Source organism: Grus americana, chromosome 5, assembly GCF_028858705.1.
Source record: "Grus americana isolate bGruAme1 chromosome 5, bGruAme1.mat, whole genome shotgun sequence".
NCBI lineage: Eukaryota > Metazoa > Chordata > Aves > Gruiformes > Gruidae > Grus > Grus americana.
In genome coordinates, this window is record NC_072856.1 from 29,039,588 (window position 1) to 29,065,783 (window position 26,196).

General features: G+C 40.9%; 1 protein-coding gene across 2 annotated transcripts; it reads left to right on the forward strand.

The window, feature by feature from the left end:
- Window positions 1-264: 264 nt before the first annotated feature.
- Window positions 265-24,865, forward strand: LOC129207684 (carbohydrate sulfotransferase 9-like). 2 transcript variants are annotated; one of them, XM_054828985.1, is made up of 6 exons: window positions 265-767; window positions 1,509-1,583; window positions 2,467-2,665; window positions 15,862-15,972; window positions 19,668-19,814; window positions 20,270-24,865. In XM_054828985.1, the coding sequence occupies exons 5-6, from the start codon at window positions 19,721-19,723 to the stop codon at window positions 21,118-21,120; spliced, it is 945 nt and encodes a 314-aa protein (XP_054684960.1). In that variant the 5' UTR covers window positions 265-767; window positions 1,509-1,583; window positions 2,467-2,665; window positions 15,862-15,972; window positions 19,668-19,720; the 3' UTR covers window positions 21,121-24,865. The 2 variants fall into 2 exon arrangements, with proteins under 2 accessions (XP_054684960.1, XP_054684959.1); XM_054828984.1 differs by lacking the exons at window positions 265-767; window positions 1,509-1,583; window positions 2,467-2,665 and adding an exon at window positions 8,870-8,980.
- The last annotated feature ends 1,331 nt before the right edge of the window (window positions 24,866-26,196 follow it).

Here is a 26,196-nt window from a genome sequence, read left to right on the forward strand (position 1 = left end):
GCTGGAGAGATGTTTAACAAGATTCTGGGGCTGGTGACTGAGTTTAGGCAAGTTCAGGCTGGGAAAAAGGTGAAAATTTTTATTAGGAAAGACACAAAGGGTGGTGAGTTAAGAGAGAAGAAGTGAGGATGGATTCCTTATCATTAAAAATATTTTAATCAAGAATGGGTGCTTTTTTGAAAAGTGTGTTTTAGCCCAAACCCATGTATTTAGTTTCAGCAGTAACTCAGACATGAGTTCTGCAAGAGGCTAGCCTAGATAACCAGTCTCTTGCCTCATTAGGTCTAGGAATGTTTTTCCTATACTAAAGCTCTCAGTCATTTCACTAAGAAGCTCTCAAACATCTGTGATGTGAACCAGGAAGGTATCAATGTTGTTCCAGGAATGGGAATAGAACTTCATGGAAATATATTTGGCTGCCTTACATCTGTCTAAATAAGTCAAGTCTTTAAGTTGTGGAAATTTTCCACTAAATTCTTCAGGAATTGTATGTATGGCAAGCAGGACTTTCCAGCTTTGCAGGAGCTGTGGGATGCTGCAATACAGGGCACCAAAACTGAAAACATGGGCACTTTTTTCCTTTGCTATATCTTCTCCTTTTCCCACTACAGGTGGAAATGGAACTGAATGAAAAAAAGCTCTACTAAAGAAAGCAGCTAAGTTTTTTAAGAGACTGAGATTAAAAGATTCTCTTCAGGTTGCACCATGCTATTCTGTAATAATATCAGCATTTGCTGATCTCTCTCACATCTGCAAATGTAAACATGGTAAAATACCTTTTTGTGATCTGCTTATGCCTTTTCTGTACCGTAAATATATTTCCCCATGCTTTTAATGAAAACATGAGAGTAAGATAAAGGAAGAAAAAAACCCTTATTTCTCTAATACCAAAGCCACTTATCCTGCTATGTTGGAGGCTTCTGCTTAGGCTCCCTAATAATGAGCACACTCCATCAGGATCAGTTTATTTTATCAGCAGTACTCCTTTGTAACTGAGGCCTACTGGGTGGGAATTGTCATCTGTTTCGTATGCAGATAAGAACAATGATCTTTGGATTCTTCTATAGCAACTGCTGTCTTAAAAACAGTCATAACTGATGATTGTTGCCTGTAGGTCACACTTTTGTCACAGTAGTTTTGGTTGGTAGTTTAAATTATAAATAGGTAATGTATAACTGATGCCCTTGTGTTTTTAGCTGATAAGGTGTTGCTCTGACTAATAGGGTACAATACAAAGATTATACGGAAATTATTCAATCTTAAAAGCTTATTAAATTGTGATTGGCCAAAATAGTCAATAACTGTCCATCATGCATCAGAGCATGAATAAGTCACAGACAACAAACAAATGTATTGGGGAACAACTTCCAGTGAACTTCTGTGGCTTTTCTTGCCTTTTGTTTAAACGGACAGTAGTTAATATAGTGCAGAACGCATAAAATCAGCAACTTTATCAAGAAATCCACTTGCACATCTGCATTTTTTAATAGAAACCATACCACTTTTAGGCTTTACAGGAACTGAACACAACAGGCTCATGCTGTGGACTTGGTTCTTAGCGTGTTGCCCTTCTCTTTGGATAGGTGAGTACCAGTGATATACATCTTTAGGCTGTCAGTGTCGTCTTGTGATGTGGTCTAATTTTCATCTCCCAAACTAAGCACCTAACTCTGTTGCAGACTGCAGAGTCTCAGTTTTGAGGTACGAACAAGGGTGTGAAATGAACTAAAAGACAAGCCTAGGCAGAACTGCTGATGCAGAACTACAGGAAGCTGCTGTGTCCCAAATCAGGCCTAAAGCTTTTGTGAGCTCAACTTGCTGTTACTGTCAGCAGGTAATGTGTCAGGCTCAGAAAGCCCAGCTTACCTCATACAGTCCCCTTGCTGCTCATGACAAAGGTGCGCTATGTACACAGGGCGCTATATGTAGGATAGGCCCATTTTCTATTTATGTACTTGTTAGAGTTGAACAACTTTTTTCATAATGTCATCAGTGACCTGCAAGAAAGTTAAGGAGACATATTGGAAAAAGATTTCCAAATGCATAGTATTAAGGTATTGAATTCCTTTTTTCTGCTTTCATAGTTCCCTCTCTCCTTCTATAAATGTGAATCTCAGGATGAATCCAATGCACACACTTTCATACACATCCCTTTGTATACTTCAAATATGGACTTTTGTCCATTCTTAGGTCACCAAACAGCTCTCAGCACCCAGGCAGGCTAGAAGTGAAATGATTGCATACCACTCCAGAATAGGTGGAAATCAATGTGTTTGACATTAGTGTCTGAAACATCTCAACCAGACTTCTGAGAGCTTTGAATCAGACCCTTTTGAAGTAGAAATCGACAGGTTGCGTAGTGCAGGGATAGTGCATGGATGAAGGAAAATATTTACAATCAAAGAAAATGTTAAAAATTAAGGTAAAGGTCACTCAGCCCAAATGTTTTCTTCCATTTTTTTCTAGGCTCGAATATTGCTAAGAAAAAAATTCAAACTCTCGCTGAAGAAAGACCACAATGGGTTGTGCTGTACATATAGTATTCAAGGATACACCTTCTTTTTATGTGAGCTAAGGCTTTAAGTAAACAGAAAGCAAACTGGAACCACAGTTGTGCAAAGCTGTATTCAGACAGGAAGCTCCAGAGACAGAAAATGCTGTAGAGGTACTTTCTCTTCTTTTTTTCTATTTCTCTTAGAATATTAGTATGATTTTTTTTTCTTCTAGGTGTTTTGTGAGTAAATCAAAGTATTTGTATCCTCTTTTTGTGTTTTAAAAGATACTGAGTTCTGATTTTAGGCTTAGTGATGTCAAAGGCAATTGGCTTTTCAACTGATCTCGTGAGACGCAGAAATAATTTTGCAGTTGTTAAGACTTTGATGTGGTTTGTTGTTTGTTTGGGTTTTTTTACATTGCCTCAATTGCAGTGAAAAGAAAATAAGAAATACACAAAATTTTAGCTAGATATCCAATGACTAATTCCTATTACCTGAGAAATATTGTGTGTAATTATCAGTGTAAGGGAGATGCACGAATCAGATAAAATGCTATTTTGTAGACGATAGATTTAAAGTAGTAGTAAGAAGAAATGTTGGTGTTATTTATAGACTATTTTAAACTTCATGGGATATTACATTCTACATTTTCTGTATTTTTTTCCTATCTGCTTTGATTAAAAGCCAGGATAAAATCTTACTTAGCATCTTCAGTTTCTCCTTTGATATCTAAAACTTTTAGCTGTAAAACTCTAGAAAATCCTCTTAAGGAACAAGAATTTTTGCCCTTTCAAACTTCTGAATTTTTTTTAGCTACCAATGTGATGTCGTAAACCTATTTTTATACTAGCACCAGGACTCTTATTCGCGAAAACATACAGAGAATACAAAAGTGCACACAAGTTTCTTCTTTTACTGTCATTTCGTTATTGAGATTATTTCCAGAATACTCTTTTCTTTTGCATTATGTGTCAAAACCTGAAGCTGCTTTGGTAATCTTTCCACAATAAAACTTTTACCTGCAAGATGAGTTCTAGTACACTATTTTGGAAGTAGTAAGCTGCCTTCATTTTTCAGCTCTTACAGTGTTTGAATGGGGTTTGCTGAGGCTTACTGAGAATACAAATTAATTACCAGCTTCTATTTCTATTTCATACTCTGCTTTAATCTTTTTAAAATTTTAGCCTTTTGAAAGAAAGTTCTAAATTTGAAACAAAGGAAGTTGAAATGAAGGATCACCTTGTGTTTTTTCCCCTCAGGCTTCACGTACACTAGGAGCGCTTCACTAGTTAGAAATTCTTGTCAACTGTATCGGCAGATTTTCTGAGTAAGCACGTAAATGTAAAACAGAGGTATACTTTATACATTTAATCATCCCTGTGTTCTGTGGATGAAGCAAGAGATACCTCTAAAAGTGCCATTTAACTGTGACTGTATAAAGAGCTTCTGCCATCTTCACCTCTCATTCATGTAGATACTTTTCATTCTGCTATAGTGAGCATGCCGCAGGTCAAAGCTGGGCACGTGTATATTTAGCCATGTTTGTAAAACCCATATTATGGTTATACAACATGATTCTATGTCCCACTTCTTAAATAACTGTAAAAAGGGCCATTGAAAGCCATATTTTCTTTGTATTACTATATTCAGGATGAACTGGGATCTGTGGGGGAAAAACAAATAACCAATGAAGAGTCAATAATTTAAAAAGTGATGAACTTTCCAGAGGGCATCATAGCAGAGGTTCATGCAAATATACTTTTCCAAGGCTATGTTAGTTATCCTAAATCCAGATGCTGCTATTGCTTCTTTTCTTTTTGGAGGAGAGAAGTTGTGGGAAAGCTGTGGTTTATCTTAATTACTACTTAGTTTTAGATACTTTTGCTACTAATTAAACTGGTTTAAATTAAAATCTGTCATCTTTGCAGCCTCATAACAATACTGATATTATAAAACAATTCCACAGTGTCACAAAAATGTATTTCACATCTGAAAATATCATTGGCATCTTTTATCCTCAAAGGACCAGGACTTTTTCCTCATGATGGCTATCGCTTCATGTACTGGAACTTGGACCTTGGACTTTTAAGTTTATCAAACATTTTATTACATCTTCTACTTAATTTCACCGGAAAACAGGCTCAGGAGCACAGCTATTGGTGTTTACCTTTGGGGCTTAGTCACTGGTATCACATTGTGGGTTTAGATGGATGTGGTTATAGTTGAAAGGTCTATGCTCACACTGGAAGACAGACTTTGCCTTTAGATTTAAGGCTATTCCCTGGTTTTATAGAATCATAGAATGGTTTGGGTTGGAAGGGACCTCAAAGATCGTCTAGTTCCAACCCCCCTGCCATGGGCAGGGACACCCTCCACTAGACCAGGTTGCCCAGAGCCCCATCCAACCTGGCCTTGAACACTTCCAGGGATGGGGCCTCCACAACCTCTCTGGGCAACCTGTTCCAGTGCCTCACCACCCTCACAGTAAAGAATTTCTTTCTAACATCTAATCTAAATCGACCCTCCTTCAACTTAAGGCCATCACCCCTTGTCCTGTCACTACACTCCCTGATAAACAGTCCCTCACCATCTTTTCTGTAGGCCCCTTCAGGTACTGGAAAGCTGCAATTAGGTCTCCCCGGAGCCTTCTTTTCTCCAGGCTGAACAATCCCAACTCTTTCGGTCTGTCGAAGTTTATAAAGTTTTAAAATTCTGATAGAATAAATGAAGGCTTTAGTTTATTTGTTCCTTTGAAAAGCTTTCTTTTCAGCCTTATTTGAGGTGAAATACCTAGCCTTCACCAAAACTTTTCTTCAGCAAAGTCTGAAAAGTTTACCCAGAGAAAAAATCATAGAATAATGAATTTGTGAAAACAGTATTTGTTGTATGAGTCCTGTAGTATTCTGTATTAGGTAAGCATGAATTTCATGCTATGTTGTATATTACTCTGAGTTTAAAAAGCATGTCTCAAAGAAACAGATTGTCTTGTGTATTTTAGACAAATGCAGTGTTCGCTAGAAATTCAGAAGACCAGGAAGCAGTATCAAATGGATTTTTCCTGGTTCAAATAGTTTCTAAAATGTGAAATATGTAATTTTCCTGAAAGGTTAAAACTGCTTTAAGGAGTTTTTTTCTGTGCAAAATCACCCAGACATGTCTACATAAGTGAATTGCAGAGGCAATGCAGGTAATGATCAACACTGCTGGCAATGAAGTTGTGTCCTAGGAACTCATTTAGTGCATTAGTACAGCAGCACTCTATGCAATTTTCTTTCAGCTGGTCATCCAGTTCTTTTGCCAAGAATGTCTATACATTGACAGTACTGGATCATTGATAGAAGACAGGCAAAAAGACTTTAATCCTTTCTGCCCAGCCAGGATACTTTATTAAATTCATATGATCTTGAAGTTTGATTAATACAAAGAACAAGCACATGAAAAAATTCTGAGATGAAGCACCTGATTCTGCAGCCTTGTAACAAAGTGCCCCCTGAGGCAAATGAGCTCCATGTCTTATTAGCAGTTTGTGGAGTAGCTCACCAGAAGGGCAGGCTTCAGCAGATAAAGAGTACATCTCTAGCAGACTCCATTAGGAATCCCCAGGAAAGGGACAGGCATATTTCTGACATTTGGAAAAGCAGTGCACAACCATCAAATATCAGATACACAAGTCTCTGGAAGATGGCAGTCTTTTTGCCACATATTCTTATGAGAAATGCCACGTATTTCTTATGAGAGCTGAAAGGATGTTCAGTAGAAAAAAAAGTGGCATCATGCCAGTCTGGGCAGTGGTAAGCCCTGTAGTGGCTCTTCCTCATTTCTTGGCTTTTTAAAGATGAGCACTGTGTTCACCTCTTCACGCATTTCTCGCACAACTTCTGAGAGTTTTCAGAGGAAGCTAACAGCTCTGAGCTTACCTTAGCTTTGTTGTCAAGGTGTCTTCTTATGCACTTCCTCAGGCCCAGCTGTCACTATGGATAGGAGTCATTTCACCTAATTTTAGCTGCCTATAAACTTGCCATCTATATCTGGGCAGGGGTTCCTATCACAGTCAAGGGAGACTAAGTACAGTCAATGACCAATAGAGAGCTCTTCTGGAGATGTGCTGTAGAGGTATACTTGAGGATGAGGTGAACTGCAATATTTACAACTTATTCTCAGACCTGTTCATTTCCTGTTTCAGATGGGTTCTTTCTTACTGTGTTTAGTTATTAGTCACGTAACTACAGATCATCCTTTTATGAAGAGTGATAGAAAATGTACTTCAGCCTTCTACAAGTGAGCTATCACTAGTCTTTTCCTTACAGATTTGTTTTCTTGCTATCCCTTAGGTCCATTGCTTTTTGTAGTTAAATTTGTGCTTTATCCTTTCTGATTTTGTTTCAGCATCTTGTGCTATTCTTTCATACTTATCCTTAGGAGTTTGACCTGGTTTCCACTTTCTGTACATTTCCTTCTTGTGTTTCAGGTCATTGAAGACCGTGTTGCTTAGCCAAGTTGATCTCTGACCATACTTCCTATCCTTCTACTGTGTGGGATTGTTTGTGTTTGTACCCTAAACATAATTTCTTTAAGGAACTGCCAACTCTACTGAATTGCTTCTGCTTCAGCCATGTTTCCCATGAGAACTTACCTCCAGTTCCCAGAGTTTATTGGAATCTTCTTTATATGTATAAAGACCGTTGGGCTTGAATTGATCTTTCCTCTTGTTCCTTATCTAAAAATAACATATGTTATCACATCACAGTTGCTCTCAACCAAACTACCTTTACTCTCATATTCCCAACCATCCTCCTTCTTGGTTGCTTAGCAGGCAGCCTCTTGGCAGGCTGTTGTTGTAGCGCTTGGCAGGATCTGACAGCTGCTGTAGACCATACACAGGGAGTGGTTAAATACTGCTCATTATACCCAGAGACAGACACAGCACATTGCTTTGTAATGTGCAACTGGAGATGCTCACCTAAACATTCACAGGGAAACACTTGCATTTTTAGCTGGACATTTAATCAAAACAAAGGCAAATACTACATATACAGAGTGTTTCAGATGCTCTCCTGGGAAAGCATCTGTATGGATGCAGAAACACTTTGCCTAGCCTTGAAGTCCAGGTGAGGAGAAGACAAAAACCTCTCCCCTATTTCCTTTGCATACCTAAACATAATATTAAAATAATATGTCTCTTTGAACTGATCTTTCTTTCTTTTTATGAATCTTTATTTTCTGTTTACCATCACTCAGAGAAATGGGAAATCTCCACGGAGGTTGTCTTATCGGTGAGTAAAATTAGATTGTTAGTAGGTTTTCATGTTACTGTTACTATCATAGTGTAGTCAAATCTCAGCAAAGATTTCTTTGTCACAGAGTTGTTTTAGGTTTTGTTTGGTGAGGGGTTTTTTGTTGGTTTTTTTTTTTTATTTGTATATTTAGAAATTGCCATTGAATCTCTCAAGAAATAAACTGAGACATTATTTAGCTTTTGAAATCACACCATGATGAAGTGAATCTACAGAGGATTTTTTTGGCAGTCTATTTTTCATTGCTATATCTCCCCTTAGTTAAGAACTGGGGAGTTTAACATACAGCTAAAAGTTGATGGTGCCTGGAATGAAGAGACAGAGGCTTTCATTCACTTTCTGGCTTTGCTAAGGGTAATACGTATTTTGACTCTTCTTGTTTCAATGCAGCTGCATAGGATTTTGTCAAATTTCAAGTGTTTAAGCAGAAATTTTCCATGCGAGATATCTGCCTCAGGATAATTTTTAAAAGCCTAGTTTATAGCTTTTTATATAGGGTGTTTTGGAAAGTGTGCCCTTTTTTCTCATCTTAAATGGTTCGGGTGACCTTTCCTCTAAGACGTTCAGGTACTTTGCAGGCTTTGGAAAAAGCATTTGAAAAATGAGGTTAAGGGGATTCCTCTTGTATATTCTCAGTGAAACCTCTGCTGGACTGAGGTGGCACAGGGGAGTAAACCACCTGTTTTAAATAACAAGGGAAGCATGAACAAGATTTTTTTGGGGGAAAGTGTTGGGGATCACTGGCAAAATAGATTCAAAGAATGAAATCAGCAGGAAGAAACTGTGCCTTGATGAGCAGTGCGAAAATTGATGTGGGAGGGAAAGGAAAGGAAAATGTGTCAGTATAGTTTGGGAGATACTAAAATAGCTAGAGGAGCTGAAGTGCAGAGCCTGGAACGAGATGAGTACAGAGCTGAGAGCGAGAAGCAGTGGGGCTGCGTAGGAGGCTTGGAAGAAGAAGGAGACAGATCTGATGAGCCGGGCTCGGAAGTGTGGTTGGTGTGGGGGGCTGTGAGGCTCACTGAGGAGACTAAGGGAGGAGTCTGGCAGTGGGAGCCAGCAAAGAGCTGGCTTGTGTGGGGAAAGACTGAACAGCAGAATCGGGGTGAGATCTGATGGGCATTTGGGAAGCTGGAAAACAGGACTTGCTGGGCAAGCTGACTGGGAACGATATGAGGATGGCTTTTGGAGGTGAGGATTTGCTGGAGAGTGGGTTAAAATTTTGCCTGAGAAGTGGAAGCAGGGACTGGGGGAGAAGGGGTCACACCTGGGGCAGGGGCTGAGGGAAAAGCACTGGTGCTCATACAAATACATGTCCAGCGGGAGGGGAACTCAGTGTCAGATTGCTGCTGGGGAGTGGAGTGCGAGGACGTAGAATTGGGGGTAGCAGGAGTGGAAGACTCTGGGCAGGCCATGCTGATGGTGGGAGCAGGGGAAGCAGGGACAAGCTGTGCTAGGGACCATTCTCCTCCAGTGCCAGGAATGGCATCCTGCATGCCTGAGTCTTGCAATTTTGTTGCGGTCAGCAGGTGAGTCTGACAAGTTTGGGTCTGGTGATTGTCAATGCTGGGTTTGTTCAGAAGACAGCAACCCACTGCCACCATCAGTTTTTCCATTAGAGTGAGTATCATAAGATCGGCCAAGGGAGCTAAATGATTCACCATTGACAATAATTTTTCTGCATGTTGTTATGATGCCACATGAATACGTTTTCCGGTAGTTTTTCAACACTTGTTTTTTAAAGAAACAAGATATTCCACACAACTTGACACTCTCAGTTCGCAGGATGGACATGCTCTTGAGATGCTCTAGGGCTATGCAGTAGGATCCCCACTGTCTACAGCAGATGAAGGAGGGTGTGCAGTGAATCAGGGAAGAGGTTTTAGGATGAGAGTTTGGGTACTTTGCTACAATAATCCCACGTGGTGTGGAGCGCCCACCTTTTCAGAGACTCATTGACTACCCATTCTCCATTTTCTGGGTACTTGAGCAGGCTCTGGAAACCAGATTTGCAGATCTTTTGAGCATTCATATCTGTAACTCAATCAGCAAGACTATTTTGAACTTAGAGTGTATTGTAATGTTAAATACTCTGAAATGTCAGCTCTTTAGTTTCAAGACTGTGCTGCCAAAAGCCAGCAGCTACTTCATCTTACGCTCTCTATGACTTAGCTCATGCACCACTTTAATGCTACTATTTCCTAACTTCTTAATATCTGATACTGCATGTGCCATAGTAGGACGTAAAAACATGTTTTAAAAAACCCCAGACTTTAAATGTAACATTTCTGCTGAACAGCTTGTCCTGCAATACAGAGGAGACCAGGAAGGACAGGAAAAATAGACCTAGATTCATGTAAGAAGAGAGAAGAATGCGTACACACAGTTTGTCAGTAAGTGTCAGGATGTTTCAGGCGAAGAGGTTATTTCTGTAAAAGAGCAGAATACTGGTATAAGGACTTGTACATGATTCCTGTACAGGAGTCTTTGGAGGAGTACAAAAAAGAAAGAGTTGGGAGGAATGAGACTAGAGGTATGGTTTTGGACAAACCAGTGTTGGATTCTGAAAATTAGGGTCAAAAGCTGGACTAGAATGATAGAAGAAGCTTAAGGAGATGAGAGCAAAAAGGAAAATAATTTAAGCAGAGACATTTGTTATGCACTTGATTGTAAAAAGAGAAAGAGAGATCATGGCTGCCATCAGTTAATGGCAGAGGGGTACTAGTGGAGGGAATACAGAAGGATATAATGAGGTGAACTGCAGCTGGGAGGTTGCCTGGGGGCTGTGTGCTAAGCAACCGTGACTGTTACAGACAGTTCTGGCTATGCTGTTTAGAGTGCAATGACAGCAATGAATGAATCAAGTTTACACAGGGAGGTGAAAAGCAGGAGGGGACAGAAAGGATCTAGGGTTGAGACAACGTGGGTAGACCTGAATGGCAAGGACAACATTGCTATTACCAACAGTAACTGAAAAAGAGAAATATGGGAGGGAACTATAAGACACATGAAAAGCCAGAGACCTAGTTATCAATATAATGAGAAAAGGAGAGGGATTTTTTGAGGTCACATCTCCCATGAAACAAGCCTGGGAGGAGGTCATTAATTACCACTGTCGTAGATGTGCATCATGTTCTAAGCTTTTCTTCCATTATCCCTTTTCTACCTTTCCTCCTCCTTTCCAAGTTTCTTAGGCTCATCTAGATTCTCTAGAAGAAAGTGCTGAAGGCTGCTCTCCTTTGATTGGTTTTGCAGTGGTTTAAATGGCAGTTGATTCATGCGTGAGATTTTGAATTAAGCATTTAGATAAGCCCATTACCAGGTAACCAAGCAGAGGAGGTGGACTCTGTTCTCATATTATCTGTCAGGCCCTGAAAGCACTAACAGGGCACCTACTGTCCCTGCCCAGCCCCCTGGGGCTTCCCCTACCCTGCCCACAGCCCAGGACCCCATGTCAGCCCCCTGGAGCCATCAGTCCCTGCCCCAGTGATGCTGCAGCAGGGCTGGTCTTCAGCTCCCCACAGCCCAGCTGAACGGGGCCCACCTTGGAGCCAATGTAAACTGTGGCTCTGCCTGATGATCTGGGGTCTTGGCTGAACCTGGCCACCATTTCCAGGCCTTCACCCTTCAGGGCTGGTGATGGATACAGGCTGGTGAGGCCCCTGCCACACTGGCTGTGTGATTATTGCATTTGTCTCCCAGTTCCCCACCAGGAAGGGAAGAGCTGTCCCTCACTGCTCCCTGACAATATCAATGGGAAGTGGCCATACTTACAAAATCAAAAGCTGGTCTTTCTGGCTACAACTACAGGAAGGAAAACAGAGATAAGTTTGATCACATAGTAAGGGATGGGTTCCAGTGCATGAGTGACTGCAATGCATTTAATCTCATTCCTCTTTAAATATCTGTGGTAATTGTTTTGCATATTCTTTTCTATACTAATTTCCTTGAGTTCGTTCTTCCCCATCTTTACTTCACTGAATTATACTTTGTGTCCTTTCCACTCCCATTCTTTACCTCCCTTTCCCACAGCATTGTCTCAGCAGGCTACACAGCCTTTCTATTTCCCATGGCCCTGGCTCTACCACTTTTCCTCAAGTTGCTGCTCCCTGCCTCTCTGGGAGTTTTTCTGTCACACTTTGTGCTGCCTTTTCCCATATACTCTTTTTTTTTTTCCCTCCTCACTTTGGTTCTTTTCATCCTCAAATTGGCTCTTCCTTTCACTTGCTCTTTTGTGGGCTGGTTGGTAACAGTTTTAGCACACTGGCAGCCTAACTGGTGTTGGCATCCCTGAAAAGGAAGATTTTAAGGAGTGATTTTAGGTGAAAAATGTAATAGCTCTGTAGATGCTTCAGAAACTTCTTCCTAAAAGGGGTTGTGCTGGTTTTGGTGTTTTTTGCAAAACCACGTCAGAAGGGCAGCAGAGGAGAAAGCAGAAATTATTTGTTTGATAGCAGGGGCTAATGGTAGCAGGGGCTAGCAACATGACTGATCAGAAAGTAAAGTTGAGCTTTTAATACTGCATAAGAAATGACAGGTAAAGAAAAACCTTGGAAGGCAAGACAGGAAGATGATGTGGGATGAAATATAGAAGGAGAAGCTAAAAGACAGGCATAAGAAGCTGGTTTAATGAGAATAATAAGCAGTTTAATGACGGCAATGAGGAAGATAGCACTGCAGTTGCTGAGACCAGAAAGAAATCTTCTGCAGTAATGGAGGGCTGAGATAACCCCTGCAGGGAGCAAAAGTTTTAGCTTGTGCCTGTGTTGGAAATTGTGACTTTGTACCCACCTCACTGCTGCGAAGTGTGGTATTCTGTAGGACACCCCTGTCAGCCCCCAATCTAACTCATATGTTGTCTTCCTACTGAGCTTGTACCCATTCTCACATAACACCTTTCAGCCCTTGCTGCTGCAAGTGAGACGATGTCAGACCCTGGCTCTTGTTGGCAAAATGACCCAGATCAGATGGTTCTTCTGGCCCTTGGCTGTCAGCAGCCTGCTGGAGGTTCCTTATCCACTGATGATTCTCCACTTCATGGAGCAGGCCAGCCTGCCTGCTGAGACTCCAGTTTCTGGGGTCTCCCTCCCTCCCTCCTGTCCATCCATGGCAAGTTGTACAGGAACAAGGGGGCTGCAGATTTGGGTGAGGAAGGCTCTTGCTTCTAAAGGCACAATTCACCCTGTTAAAACAGCACCCTCAAAACTGCATCCAGAAAAGCTTGTTTTTCCTGTTCATGTTTTATTCTAGCTGTTCCTTGGGGGGTTTGTACACGTCATCCCCTCCTCACCTCTGTGAACCCACGTACATATCAGTATGTATGTATTTGCAGTTGTCTTTTTGAAGGGATTAACAGGGCTTAAGTACAGAATGAGGCTCAGCTACTGAGAATGTTATCTGTTTCCAGAGATTTTCCCTGCCTTCCACTGAGCTGCCCTACTGGTACCTTTTTTTACTTCTGGCTTCAAATGTATCAGGAACACAAATAAGTATTGTTGTCGTTTCATTCTTTTAATCTGGAAAGTCCCACTTATCGTCAAGTAGGGTGCAGAGGATCATCCCATATGTTCAGCTGGGACCAAGTTCTGTCTTTACAAAAAATTAGCTTGAGACACACCTTTGTAAGTTTATCGCCAGGAGACTTTAAATCCTTATCAACCTACTTAGTTAGTTTACTTCGAGCAAATAATATGCCAGTGTAACTGATATTAATGTGTTTCTGAATTACACGTATGTGTACGTGTATATATATGTACACACGCATATAGTTCAGAAATATATATACATATACACACACACATGAGTGGATGTACATGTATTTCTGTACTTGGGTAATAGGTGTCTTACATAAAGATTTAACATTATTCAACATTTCCACTTATAGTACTTCTAATTGTTTATAAAAATATCAAAATATTGTTTTTTCAGACTGATTTTTTTAAAATACTTCTTTAAAAACTGCAGATTTTTCAATTGCAATGGTTCAGCAATTCCAGGAGAAGGATTAGGGAATGCTATATTATGAATCATTGTTTTAGCAGTTTAAGGACAGAACGACGTACCAGTGATACCTGTTAAAGGCAATGCAATCTGCTCCATTGGTGCCTGTGCTGGGCATAAACCTGCATGGCAGGAGGGAGAGCTTCAATCTGAGTGTGATGTGCTAGGTCATGTACTCACATGACTTTATTGTTAAAACATCTTTGGACTGTCTAAATGTTTCCTAATTGAAAAGGAACTCATTACAAAACCAAAGTTGTTGGATAAATGTGAGTGCTTGTGGTGTAGCTACATATGATATGAACAGTTAAAGTCCAGACCACTAACAGACGTATGGGGTGGTTGCAGAAGGTCTGGTACCACAAAATGGAAAGCAAGTATAAGACAAATGGACCAAGAGAAAGCAATTTAACAGGAAAAATTATCTGATAACTCAGGCATATGACAATTTTGTGAGAATCCTGCAAAAGTGCAATTTTATCATTGAAATAGAGAATTCTTCTGGGTCAAATGATCTATCCTGACATACAGAGGATGTGCAAGTAGGTTGCCAACCACTCCTCCATACCTAGTGTAGCATATAGAAAAGTGGGATGTTAAAAGTAATGGTCATAAGCAGACAATTGTCATAAATTTATTGAAGGAAACGGAAGGATGGAAAAAACATTACACGGTCAGCAAACTTGAGAACAAAGATATGAGCAATGTGATACAACTTTTTTTGGTTTTGTTATAAGGAGTGTGTATGTCAGGAAGAAAAGAATCTTAACACTGGATTAGTAGAGGGAGATGGTAGAATTATCAGTAGTGAAAAGAAGGTTGGAATTCAATAAATATATCTCATTTTATGAGGGCTTCAGGACTTTTTCCCATCTCACATGCACATGAGGTGATTGGCATTGCTTTCTCCAATAATCTGTTCCCCGTTTGCTACCACTATTGCCTTGAGCAATTGTTCTGGTTGCTCTCACATAGAAAGTTTGGATTACATTATAGGAACTGGATTTCACCAAACTGACTTACTATTTTTGTTTGGGTTTGGTTGATTAAGGTAATAACATTGATATAGTGGATTTAGAATTATATAAAGCATTCAACTTGATACTGCAGCATGTTTGGCTAAGGAGCTAGAAAACCATCAAATCAGCTGGACACATATTGAAGGAATTAAACACTAGCTAACTGACAGCCCTCAAAAAATCTCATCGCCTCATAGAAATCCTTCTGAAAAGGATCTGCAAAAAAGGGTTCTATGAGGATCATTCCTCTTACTGCCTGGTTTACCATTTAGTAATGAGAGAGTCATAAAGTGATTTCTGATGAAATCTGCAGAATCCAGTAAGACACACAGAGTTGAAAATAATAAGCCTTGGCTACGTATGGTTGATCTGTAATGAAGTGATCTGAAGGACAAGCAAAACCCAACACTGCAGTGTAAGGCTGTTATCTAGAAGATTTTATGCTTCATTGGAAATAAACAAACAAACAAACAAACAAAAAAATCCACTCCCCCAACTATGTGTAACAAGAACAAAGCAGATTAATGCCCTATACTTAGTTTTTAGTATATTCTCCTCTCCTTGGGGATATGTTAGTTCCAAAGAGACATTTAGATCTCTGACTCCTTGCTGTGTTACTTTTCATTAGAAGACATTTCTGCCTTTTTTTTGAGTCCTATGGTACTATCTGTCCACCTTGCCTGTGGCAGTCCATTCTGCTGCCCTTAGGTTACATCAGAACTAGACTATTTATTATGGAGTTGTTGTATTAATAGACTTACCACACCTTGACTGAGGAAAGCCTTGTAGTTACCCAGTCACATTAAATCACACTTAATTCAAGGTAGGATGAGGTAAAATGCAAATATAAATATTAATTCATTACATCTAACATAGACAATGCAATTACAAATATCTGGAAAAAACATAAGTGAAGAAATAGAAGAAAAAGTATCACAGTATCACAAAAGTGTTTTCTATTTTGGATTTTTTTCCCCCATTTTTCATTTCCAGGTGACTTGTCCCTCTTCTGTCAAAATGGCGCTCAGAATTTTCTTTCCTCCTATTCCTCAGGTTGCTCTTAGGTGACTTTCATGATCAGAGACTTTGCATTACACGGAACTGTGTATTGGGCTCTCCCATCAGAAAACGTCTTCAGAAGAAGCCATTGGACTTCACCTTCAGGTAGCTTCTCCGAATCATCATGTTGACTTCCCTTGTTGATGGATGGTTTTAGCTCTTACAGCCAGTCTGCACTTTGAAGTTTTCTAAGGGGTCCAGACAGATTCACCTGTCACCTTGGAGCTCGTTCTATCCCTCCTTATGGTCTGACCATTGTCTTGAATTAAAATAAAGATTCTTTTGCTTCCACAAATATGCAAATGTGTTAGAAGAGGGGTTGTCTCCTGTGTTTGACTAGCTTATAAACAGCTTCTTTCCCTCAAGGAGGCAAGTCTCTTCCATTTTCTTCTGGTGACTCATTGACATGTTTTAACATGAAATGTGTCTTATGGCAGACCTTATATTCTGTACCAGTAATTTAATTAACAAATACGTATGATACAAGTATCTAAATAGGGTAAATTAATCTTGTTCATTATCTGATTCCTGAGACAAGTATGATAACAGTAACTACCCTGAGGTGACAGCATTTAAGGTAAATGAAGCCTAACCTCTTTCTCCTAGGCATACTCTAACAAAGAGTCCCTGTACAGAATTATTTAGTGTCATATTTATTTTAATTGCTACACGGTGTGAAATTGTGTCTTCAAACGAGTTCTGAAAAAGAATAAAAAGAGATCACTCAATCTTGGACCTTGTGAGATCAATGAAAAATCTGACTGACTTTAGCTGGCCTTGAAAACAGCCTTTGATGCATTAGAAGTCAATAGATCACAAGTGAAGGGAGAATTGACGTGCAGTGAAGAAAGAGTTAAAGGCCAAAGATCAACCCATATTTTTTCTTGTAGCCTTTAGAATGGTCTTATGCAGCCAACAAAATGCAAAAATATTGTCTAAATGCCATTGTGTGTAAAAATACTGCATTCATTTGAATGAGTATTGTAACAGTTTAAGGTAAACATGAGTAAATTATTAATATATGTGACTGCAGATCTGTTCATAATGATGTTTACAGGTCAGAGATAGTGACCGGTCATCCCTCTCCATTTCTCAGGTCATGCCTACAATAAGAGAGATTTAATAATTAGTAATGCTGTTAACTGTATGAGTTTGAAGATATTCTGGTAAAGATGTGTGATGTAATAATCAGCCATCAGCCCAGAAAGGCAGAAGCCTTGTGTGCAAGTACATTTTCAGTAACTTAGCTGGTGCTGCCTCTACTGCTGTCTCAGAACACACAGGAAACCAGTTTCAATTATGGCAACTGGAGCTGATGTACATCCACACTGCTGGGGGGAGGGGTAGGGGGTAGGGAGCACCACAGATAACTTCTGATGTGGTCATGTTCTATCTTTGTAAAAGTAAAACAAAAAAAAAGTTGAAGTTATATCCTCAAGAAATCCAGGCAATGATGGGTTAATTGCCAGGAGGTTCAGCGTGAAAAATTGAAAAGCAGAAAAGGAATATAGTATTGCTTGACTTTTTGATGGTGCAGACTTTATGGGACAGAAATAGAATGTCATGTTTGCACTTAATGATTTTGCGCTTCATTTTGCTACTTCAAATAAAAAGTGATGAAAAGCATGCTGATGAAGAGCTTTCTAATGGGGGCAACACAGTAAGACTGAAGAGAGGACTTAGAGAGCTCTCTCTCCAGAAAGTGCAAGGGGACAGAATGAGTGAGCGCAGGAGAAGGAATACGTTGAGTGTTGGACTGCATTGGCCTTCTCTCCTTTTATCTGTGAACATGGAACGTCTCCTTTTCTGTTGTTTCCTCTGCTGCCTCCATATGCTTCCTGCCATAGTGAACCATTTGGGGCAGCAGTGGTAGCAAACATACATACACTGCAGTGTCTTTGGGAGAGAGAGAATGGGAGAATTCATCTATTGCTAGTAGTTAGGATTCTCTCCTGGAATGTGGACGAGTTTGTCCTGCAGTGATTATTGATTTATTTGTACAAAGTGGAAAGCTTCAGTGCAAGAGATGGGAAGAGTCTCATCCTGAATGCATCATAGGCTTGTGGATAGGCCTGTTGCAGGTTACAGAAAACTTTATACTTCCAGACTCCAATAAGTAAGGTTATTTAAAAAAAAAAAAAAGCATCTCTCTAATCCTAAATCATAGAATCATAGAATCATAGAATGGTTTGGGTTGGAAGGGACCTCAAAGATCATCTAGTTCCAACCCCCCTGGCGCAGGCAGGGACACCCTCCACTAGACCACGTTGCCCAAAGCCTCATCCAACCTGGCCTTGAACACTTCCAGGGAGGGGGCATCCACAACCTCTCTGGGCAACCTGTTCCAGTACCTCACCACCCTCACAGTAAAGAATTTCTTTCTAACATCTAATCTAAATTGACCCTCCTTCAGCTTAAACCCATTACCCCTTGTCCTATCACTACACTCCCTGATAAACAGTCCCTCACCATCTTTCCTGTAGGCCCCTTTCAGGTACTGGTAAGCCGCAATTAGATCTCCCCGGAGCCTTCTTTTCTCCAGGCTGAACAACCCCAGCTCTCTCAGCCTGTCCTCATAGGAGAGGTGGTCCAGCCCTCTGATCAGCTTCATGGCCCTCCTCTGGACTCACTCCAACAGCTCCATGTATCTCCTGTACTGGGGACCCCAGAGGTGGATGCAGTACTCCAGGTGGGGTCTCACAAGAGCGGAGTAGAGGGGCAGGATCACCTCCCTCAACCTGCTGGTCACGCCTCTTTTGATGCAGCCCAGGACACGGTTGGCTTTCTGGGCTGCAAGCGCACACTGCTGGCTCATGTTGAGCTTCTCATCAATCAATACCCCCAAGTCCTTCTCCTCGGGGCTTGCTTTCAATCCATTCCTCGCCCAGCCTATAGTCGTGCTTGGGATTGCGCTGACCCACGTGCAGGACCTTGCACTTGGCCTTGTTGAACTTCATGCGGGTCGCACGAGCCCACCTCTCCAGCCTGTCAAGGTCCCTCTGGATGGCATCCCTTCCCTCCAGCGTGTCGACCGCACCACACAGCTTGGTGTCATCGGCAAACTTGCTGAGGATGCACTCGATCCCATTGTCCATGTCGCCGACAAAGATGTTGAACGGTGCCGGTCCCAGTACCGACCCCTGAGGAACGCCACTCATCACTGGTCTCCACTTGGACATTGAGCCGTTGATCACAACTCTTTGAGTGCGACCATCCAGCCAATTCCTTATCCACCGAGTGGTCCATCCATCGAATCCATGTCTCTCCAATTTAGAGACAAGGATGTCGTGCAGGACAGTGTCAAATGCCTTGCACAAGTCCATGTAGATGACATCAGTTGCCTTCCCTTATCCACCGATGCTGTAACCCCATCATAGAAGGCCACCAAGTTTGTCAGGCACAATTTGCCCCTAGTGAAGCTGTGTTGGCTGTCACCAATCACCTCCTTTTTCATTAACAATAACCTAAATGAGGTTAGGGATAGGGATGTGAAGGGATAGTTTGCTTGGCAGGAACACCAGCTTTAAATGAGGAGAAGGGAGGAGTATTTGCTCATACACAGTTCATTGTTCTGAGAAAGGGGGGAATTTTGTAATACTTTGAAATGATCACATTATTTGTCTGTTTGGTATAATTGTGGTGAGTCTTTTTTACAGGAGAATTTTCACTTATTAGCAAAGCCTGTTTTTATAGGGCTTGAAAGGTCTTTCTGCTGTCGTAAGTTCTGTAAGAGAATACCATGTATCTTTGTTGTATCTGTCATACAAAATCTAACTTGTATTATCTTTCCTTGTTGACAGAAAGGCAAATTTCTACTTTAGAGATCACGTCATCCTCCTTCCTGTGAAATAATATGAACCAGAAGGTGTTAGTTTTCCTTCTCCCAAATTTTATTTTTGGGATATTTCTTTTTGGATTTTTCTGTAAGAGACCAAAAAACATAACAGGTGAGTAAAGAATTTACCAACAGAAAGACTTAATGTTTTCTAGAACCAGGAACACCTTTCCCAAATGTGTTAAAAAGTAACTATGGAGCCCAGGTGATAAACAATACTATGACAATATCCAAGGCCCTGTCACTGTGATAGCTATCTTAGCAACGTATTGGAGGAAGAGCACTATAAAAACCAGTTGACATTAGAAGTATTAGAACATCGATCTTGCTTAGAGTAATGCTAACATGTTGAAAGTTTTCATTTTAACAAACTTTTCACAAAGCAGGGTAGTTTATTGCATGTTTGCCATAGTGGAGTCTGGTGACAGTAAACAAAAAATTGATTTTAGTATCTTCATTAATTTTTGTATACGGGGAGACTGATTGAGTGCTATGATTGTCTATGAAGAAAGAGACTTATATAAGTCTATTTCACACTAATGGTTTAAATTTTTTCCTTGGTGGCAGATGCTTTTCTTAATCCCACAGACAACTGGCTGGCAATTCAAAATGATCGCAAAAGCACACTGGCTTCTATCTGCCAAAAGAACAACCTTCTTAATTTAAGAAGCAAATTGGATTCTCATGTTGCAAACCAGCTCTTTGTGGAGCACAAACACAAATTTATCTACTGTGAGGTGCCCAAGGTAGGCTGCTCCAACTGGAAAAGAACTATTTTTCTTCTCCAAGCAGACTTGAATGCAGAAGCTTCTGAAATTGAGCATGATCACATCCACCAAACCTCACTGATCAAAAAGCTGGTGACTTACCCTCCTGCCATACAAAAGCAATTCCTGAACAATTACACCAAAGTGATGTTCACTAGGCATCCCTTGGAACGGCTGGTTTCAGCTTACAGAGACAAGCTTCTGCACTCTGAGCCATTCTACAGTATCACTGTTGCTAATGAAATTAGGGCAATGTTCAGGAAAAATAAAAATTCTTCTGAAAAAGTGAGTTTCCAGGAGTTCGTCAACTTCATTATAGCAAAACCGCCAAATGCTCTTGACATTCACTGGAAACCAATGTTTCTGCTCTGTGATCCTTGCAACATTCACTATGATGTTCTGGGTAAGTATGAAACTCTTGGGTTAGATTCTGAGCATGTTCTGAAGGTCATTGGAGCACCAGAGAGCCTGCACTACCCCAACTTGAAGAGGTATGGCTCAGAGAAACGAACTAATGGTGATATCACCTTGGAGTATCTCAGACAACTGAACTCAGATCAAATTGAGAAGATAAAAAAGTTGTATCAAATGGATTTTTTCTTGTTCAACTATACTATGAAATATGAGGATTATTTTTCCCTGAATGACTAATGTAGGTTAAACAAAGAACAGTTTCCTTTGTCTTCACAGGTGCTTGATAGGTGGGTTGGTGACTGCTGCTGAGATTTTACTGGTGTTTGGAGACATGGTTTATCATCCTAAGCACTCTTATAACAAATCCCTGCCATGAGCTGCTGTACTGTACAGTACTTTACCTATATGAAATTATTATCTTCCTGTTGATCACTAACAGCATATGTTCGTTTTATGAAGAATGATTATAAGTGATAGATTTTGGTCTGTTGGTAAGAGGTAGGGGAAAGATGAAGAATGTTGTTTTTCACAATGAATATTTTTTAGAACATCATTTTTTTAATAGAATTTATTTTAATTTTTTGTTAGAAAAAGACATATGAAGCAATAAATAATCTGCTTTAGAGTCAAACCGCTCTCTGTCTGCAAGAGCCTCAGTCATGAATCCTGTAGGAAAAGAGCAAATAACTTCAGATGCTTGAAGCTGCATTACACAGAACTTAATGCCTGATTATATTCCGCTCTAGCAGTGCTCTCACCACAGCCCACCAGCCTCATCCCTCAAGCAGTATAGTTGGCAGCAATCCAGCCAAGGTTTCCCTTATATCTCTTCAGAATCTTCTGATGAGCAGGTCTGGTGTTCATGGTGACTGCAAACTCTTTTCACCACCTCTGTGAGCATTATGGTCTGATTTAAGAGGGAAGGTCTGAAAAATGTGTCTTTTTTTTTAGAGAAATAGTTAGAGGTACCTTCTAAACTGTACAACTGGGGTGGTGCAGGATCTAAAATCTCAGTGGAAAGGTGACTTTTATCTATTGTCCAAAAGCACTTACTGCCCAGTCAACTGACTGGCCAGTCAGCACAGGGGGGACAAAGTTTGGAGTTTCCCCATTTGTGCCTGCTGGAGCCCATGACCCCTTGGGACTTACCTGAGCATTGCACCTAGGCGGAGCTGGGTAACCTCAGATAATACATTTATTCTACCTGTTGCTTTCTCACCTCTCAGGAGACTGAGTGAAAATAAATTGTAGAATTATGGTGAGGGGAGCAATGAAGCATGTGGGAGACATATTCTTGTATACTTCTTATATTCCTAGGTGGCTTTCGGTTTAGATCACGGAGGGGTCTATAACTGCTACTATAGCAAGTACCAGACTTGCCTCATTTTTTGAAAAAAAAAAAAAAAAAAAAAAAATTGCCTAGTGACATTCAAAATTAATATGTGGCCATATTAATTGTAGCAAGTTTTAGAAACTAATTGTGAGTATTAACACCACCTTTAGGGGATGTCAGTCTCTCAGGAGCTAACTTGAAAATCTCTCAAATGCACTTAGTTTCTATCAGCTATATCTGCAAATGTACAGACTGGCAGGCTAGTCTTGGATCCAAAGTTGGCTCACAGCTTCTCATTACATAGAAAAGGATACTGACAAAATAACTTAATCACACTGCAGCTACCAATCTGTACAACCATTGCTGCCAAGGGGAGGGGAAAGGAGACTGGGAAAAATGAATGCAATGGGATTTGAGTCATGAGGGTTGTGAAGAGAGCTCCCTGTGCGGGGAGTGGAACGCAGGGGTGGTCTACCCCAGAGGGAAGATGCAATGATGTATTGGACATCAGCTGGAGACACTGATGAGAGCATGGTGACAGGAGGCGGCAGAGGAAGAAGCTCTGTGAGTCTGTCCTTGACGGCAGATGGTATGCAAAGCCAGGACTACCGTTCAGTACATCTGGCAGCTCTTGCATGGCTGGCTATTCCATAAATGGGCAGCTTTGGCACAGAGAGAGATCCAAAGTGAGAAGACCAAGCAAGAACGGCAAAACAATTTAAAAAAAAAAAACTTGTGATTTTATGCAGAGCGATTCATGGTTCTGGATCTGACCCTCACCACCGCCATATTTGGCGTCCCCAGTCCCACTGTCCCCCGGCACTGGATTACTCATGCCACCCTGGCAGCCCTGTAGTTCACTTGGATTTTTTTTTTTTTTTTTTTTTTCACTTTTTAATTGTGCTGAGGCAGAGAACGCTGGAAATGACTCCCATCAAAGTTAAGGTTATGCAGAGGGATCCAGTCTCTTTCCTGAATCAGAGCCATCTCCAGCCACATGCTTCTCCTACTTTCTTTGCCAGATCATGCAGAGGAAGAAGGGAATAAGGTTTGCTTCATAACTTGATTCTACATGATAAATCCCTCCAGAGCTATAAGCTTCAGCAAAGATACTTTAATTTTGTAGCACCATCAGCCAGCCTAGGAAAACTCTGAAGAAATGATACTGACAGAGTTTGATAGGTGTCTTTGCTATCAGCACTCTAGTGTTAACACTCCCCTCCTGTTTCTTGCTGTTAGATACGAGTGGCTTTTTATTCTTAATTCCTCTTTCACACAGGATCACATATTCTTCCTACAGTGGTAACAGAACATGGATGGCTAATTCATTCATCACAAGCACCAGTCAGTAACAGAAAGCTATCTATTGATGCAGAAATATCTCTGTAACTATTGACAACAGACTTCCAGTTTTGACATTTGCCTATAAGAAACTGTAAGTAGTGCGTTGCCTGGAACCACTGGTTGCTGTAATGCTGTTTAGCTGGTGAGGGTCTCAACAAAAAAAAACCTGCAGAGGACACGTGTGTCCATGTGTGCACATGTAACAAGTTTTAGGAAGCAGTGTCATAGAAGAATGGTATAAGTTGTGCATTACCAATGCTAACAAAATGAGAATAACAGGTTGATATCTGTTGGAAAACAGAAAAAAATGGACATTACCTTAAAAAGGATCTTGTAACATTCCCCTGCGGGCTTCTTTCAATGCTCAATTCAATTTACTGCATTTCCATTTCTGTAAGCTTGAGAATACTTCCTACCCGCCCCCGCCCCCCAAGAGCTGCTGTGTAGTGGCACAGGAGTACATAAGAACTCTGCAATGTTTCAGAGTTAATGAAAACAATGGTGACTTGCTATATGTTATAAAAAACTTTCACAGTTGGTGAAGATGGGCATGGAAGTTTGGGCTGAGCTCAAAAAATGAGTCTGCAGGAGAAAATTGCAAGGTCTTTAGTACTTGCATTGAGTTGGCTGTATTTTTTAGCGATAGCTGTCTAAGCGGCAATGCTTGTGGAAAACTCTGGTCTATATTTCCTAATGTGAGAATGACTGCCCATTGTCCCGAGCAGGGGGGGACTGTACCACCTTGTTTATTCCCCAGGTGAACCCCCAGGCTCATTCCACTGGACGGCATTGTAAGTTTGCTGATGAAAGGGCTTACTGTTATTTCATTCTTGACATTGTCATGTACCAAAAGCTGATGAAGGCTCTGGATCCTGTCCTAGTCAGCCCACAAGAACTGCAAGACACCTGTAAACTTTGTGATGAAAATGAGAAGATGGCTGTTTCTTCATGGCCTGGGAGAGAGATTTCCTGTACTCTCTTCCATACAAGTGCACTGTCCAGAACAAAGGCTCTGAGCTGAGTCCACCTCTCTCCTGCCTTTGCCCAGAGAAGAAGCCTCAGTGGAGCTTCTTTCCTTTGGGTGCTGACTCTGGGTGATGTTTTCCTGGGAAGAAAGTGGGTGCTTGCAGTTGGGAGCAGGGGTGGAGGCGGCATGGTGTGGCTCGGGGCTTGGGCCCCAGGGTGGATTCGAAGGGGCTAGGGGTGCCATAATTAATCTTCTGATTTATTGTTATATGCCTGTGATATGACCATTGCTATGTTTCATTTCTAATAACCGTAATAAACTGTAGTGAGTTAATACACTAATCTATTTGTTCATCCTTTTCGATAACATGTTAAAAAAAAAAAAAAAGACTGAGCTATTCAATCAAATCAGAACATAGGCCACACGCTATTAGACAGCAATAAATACAAAGCCATTTGGCTCTGCTTTGGTACATTAATATAAAGCTGTCTCGCAGGACTTTTAAAGAATTGAAAGAATTAGCAAATACTAATGAGTGTTCTGGTTTGGAGAAAAGATTGTGCTAAGCGGGGAAAGGAAGAGGAACAAAAAATCTTGCAAAGTCAAGCTTACATCTTTCCTGCAAATCTATCTGTCAGCAGTGAGGAAATAAGAGAGAATTTTCCGATTCTCATGGATATTCCACACACACCTTTCAGGATAGGTATCCACAAACCTGCCATCATACTATCTGCATGCAAGTATAACAGATCTAATAGTTCATCGGTGTATGTCAGCAATGGAGACCATGTCACCAGGTGTTCCTTGAAGCAGACATTTCCTCCACTTCAAAGTGATGATTCTGCCCATTGGCAGTCCTAATTTTTCACATGGTTTTGAATGTGAGTCTTAACAGGCAAACAGTGATTAGCGGTTTCTTGTTCAGAGAACTTCCCAAAGCAGGACAGCTGTGAACAGAATAAAAGAAGGGTGTCCACAGAAGAACAGCATGAGCAATGAAACTTTGAGTGTTTGGTGCTCCACAGAAGTTTCCTTGGACGAAGGGGAAGAAGAGGAAACACGACCTGTGGAAGTCGTTGCTCATCGAACAAAGTGCAGCCCTCACGGCTCACACCAAAGGTACCACAGTTCAGCCATTACTGGAGCTCAGAGCAGAACTTAGCATGAGCACCCAGAGCCAGGTAGGCTACTCCAGTTTATATTTCTATGATTTAGCAGAAGTATAGGGAAAGCTTTTTACCTACAAATCTATGACTAATATGCCCACTCCCACCTCACTTGATTACATTGTCCCCCTTTTTTTTCCCAGATCCCTTCTTCAGTATTCACCTGAACTGCGTGTATGGACTCCTGCTGAGTTCCCACAGTTAGGGGCCACCAAACAGGTGCTGCAGATGCTGACTTATTCAGGCACAGGTTATTGCCAGGTGCGTGTTGCTGGATGTAGTGCAACTATTGTAAGAAGGCTTTTTGTGTGAGAAAGTTGTTCAAGCACCTGCTCCACGAGTGAGATATTACTACAAGGTGAGATGTGAATATAAAGTGAAGGATGTTTTGAAGGCATTTCCCCCCCTAAAAATAAACTCATCTTCTATTCAGATAAGTTTAGTGGGTAAGGGAGAAAGCTATTTTTGGGATCATCAACATCAAGTCTCAGAGGCCCCTGTTA

Bases quoted from the DNA above. Each gene is read 5' to 3' on its own strand.
- LOC129207684 (XM_054828985.1), top strand. From the start codon at position 19,721: ATGAACCAGAAGGTGTTAGTTTTCCTTCTCCCAAATTTTATTTTTGGG. The intron at 19,815-20,269 runs GTGAGTAAAGAA...CCTTGGTGGCAG, and splicing joins GAGACCAAAAAACATAACAG to ATGCTTTTCTTAATCCCACA.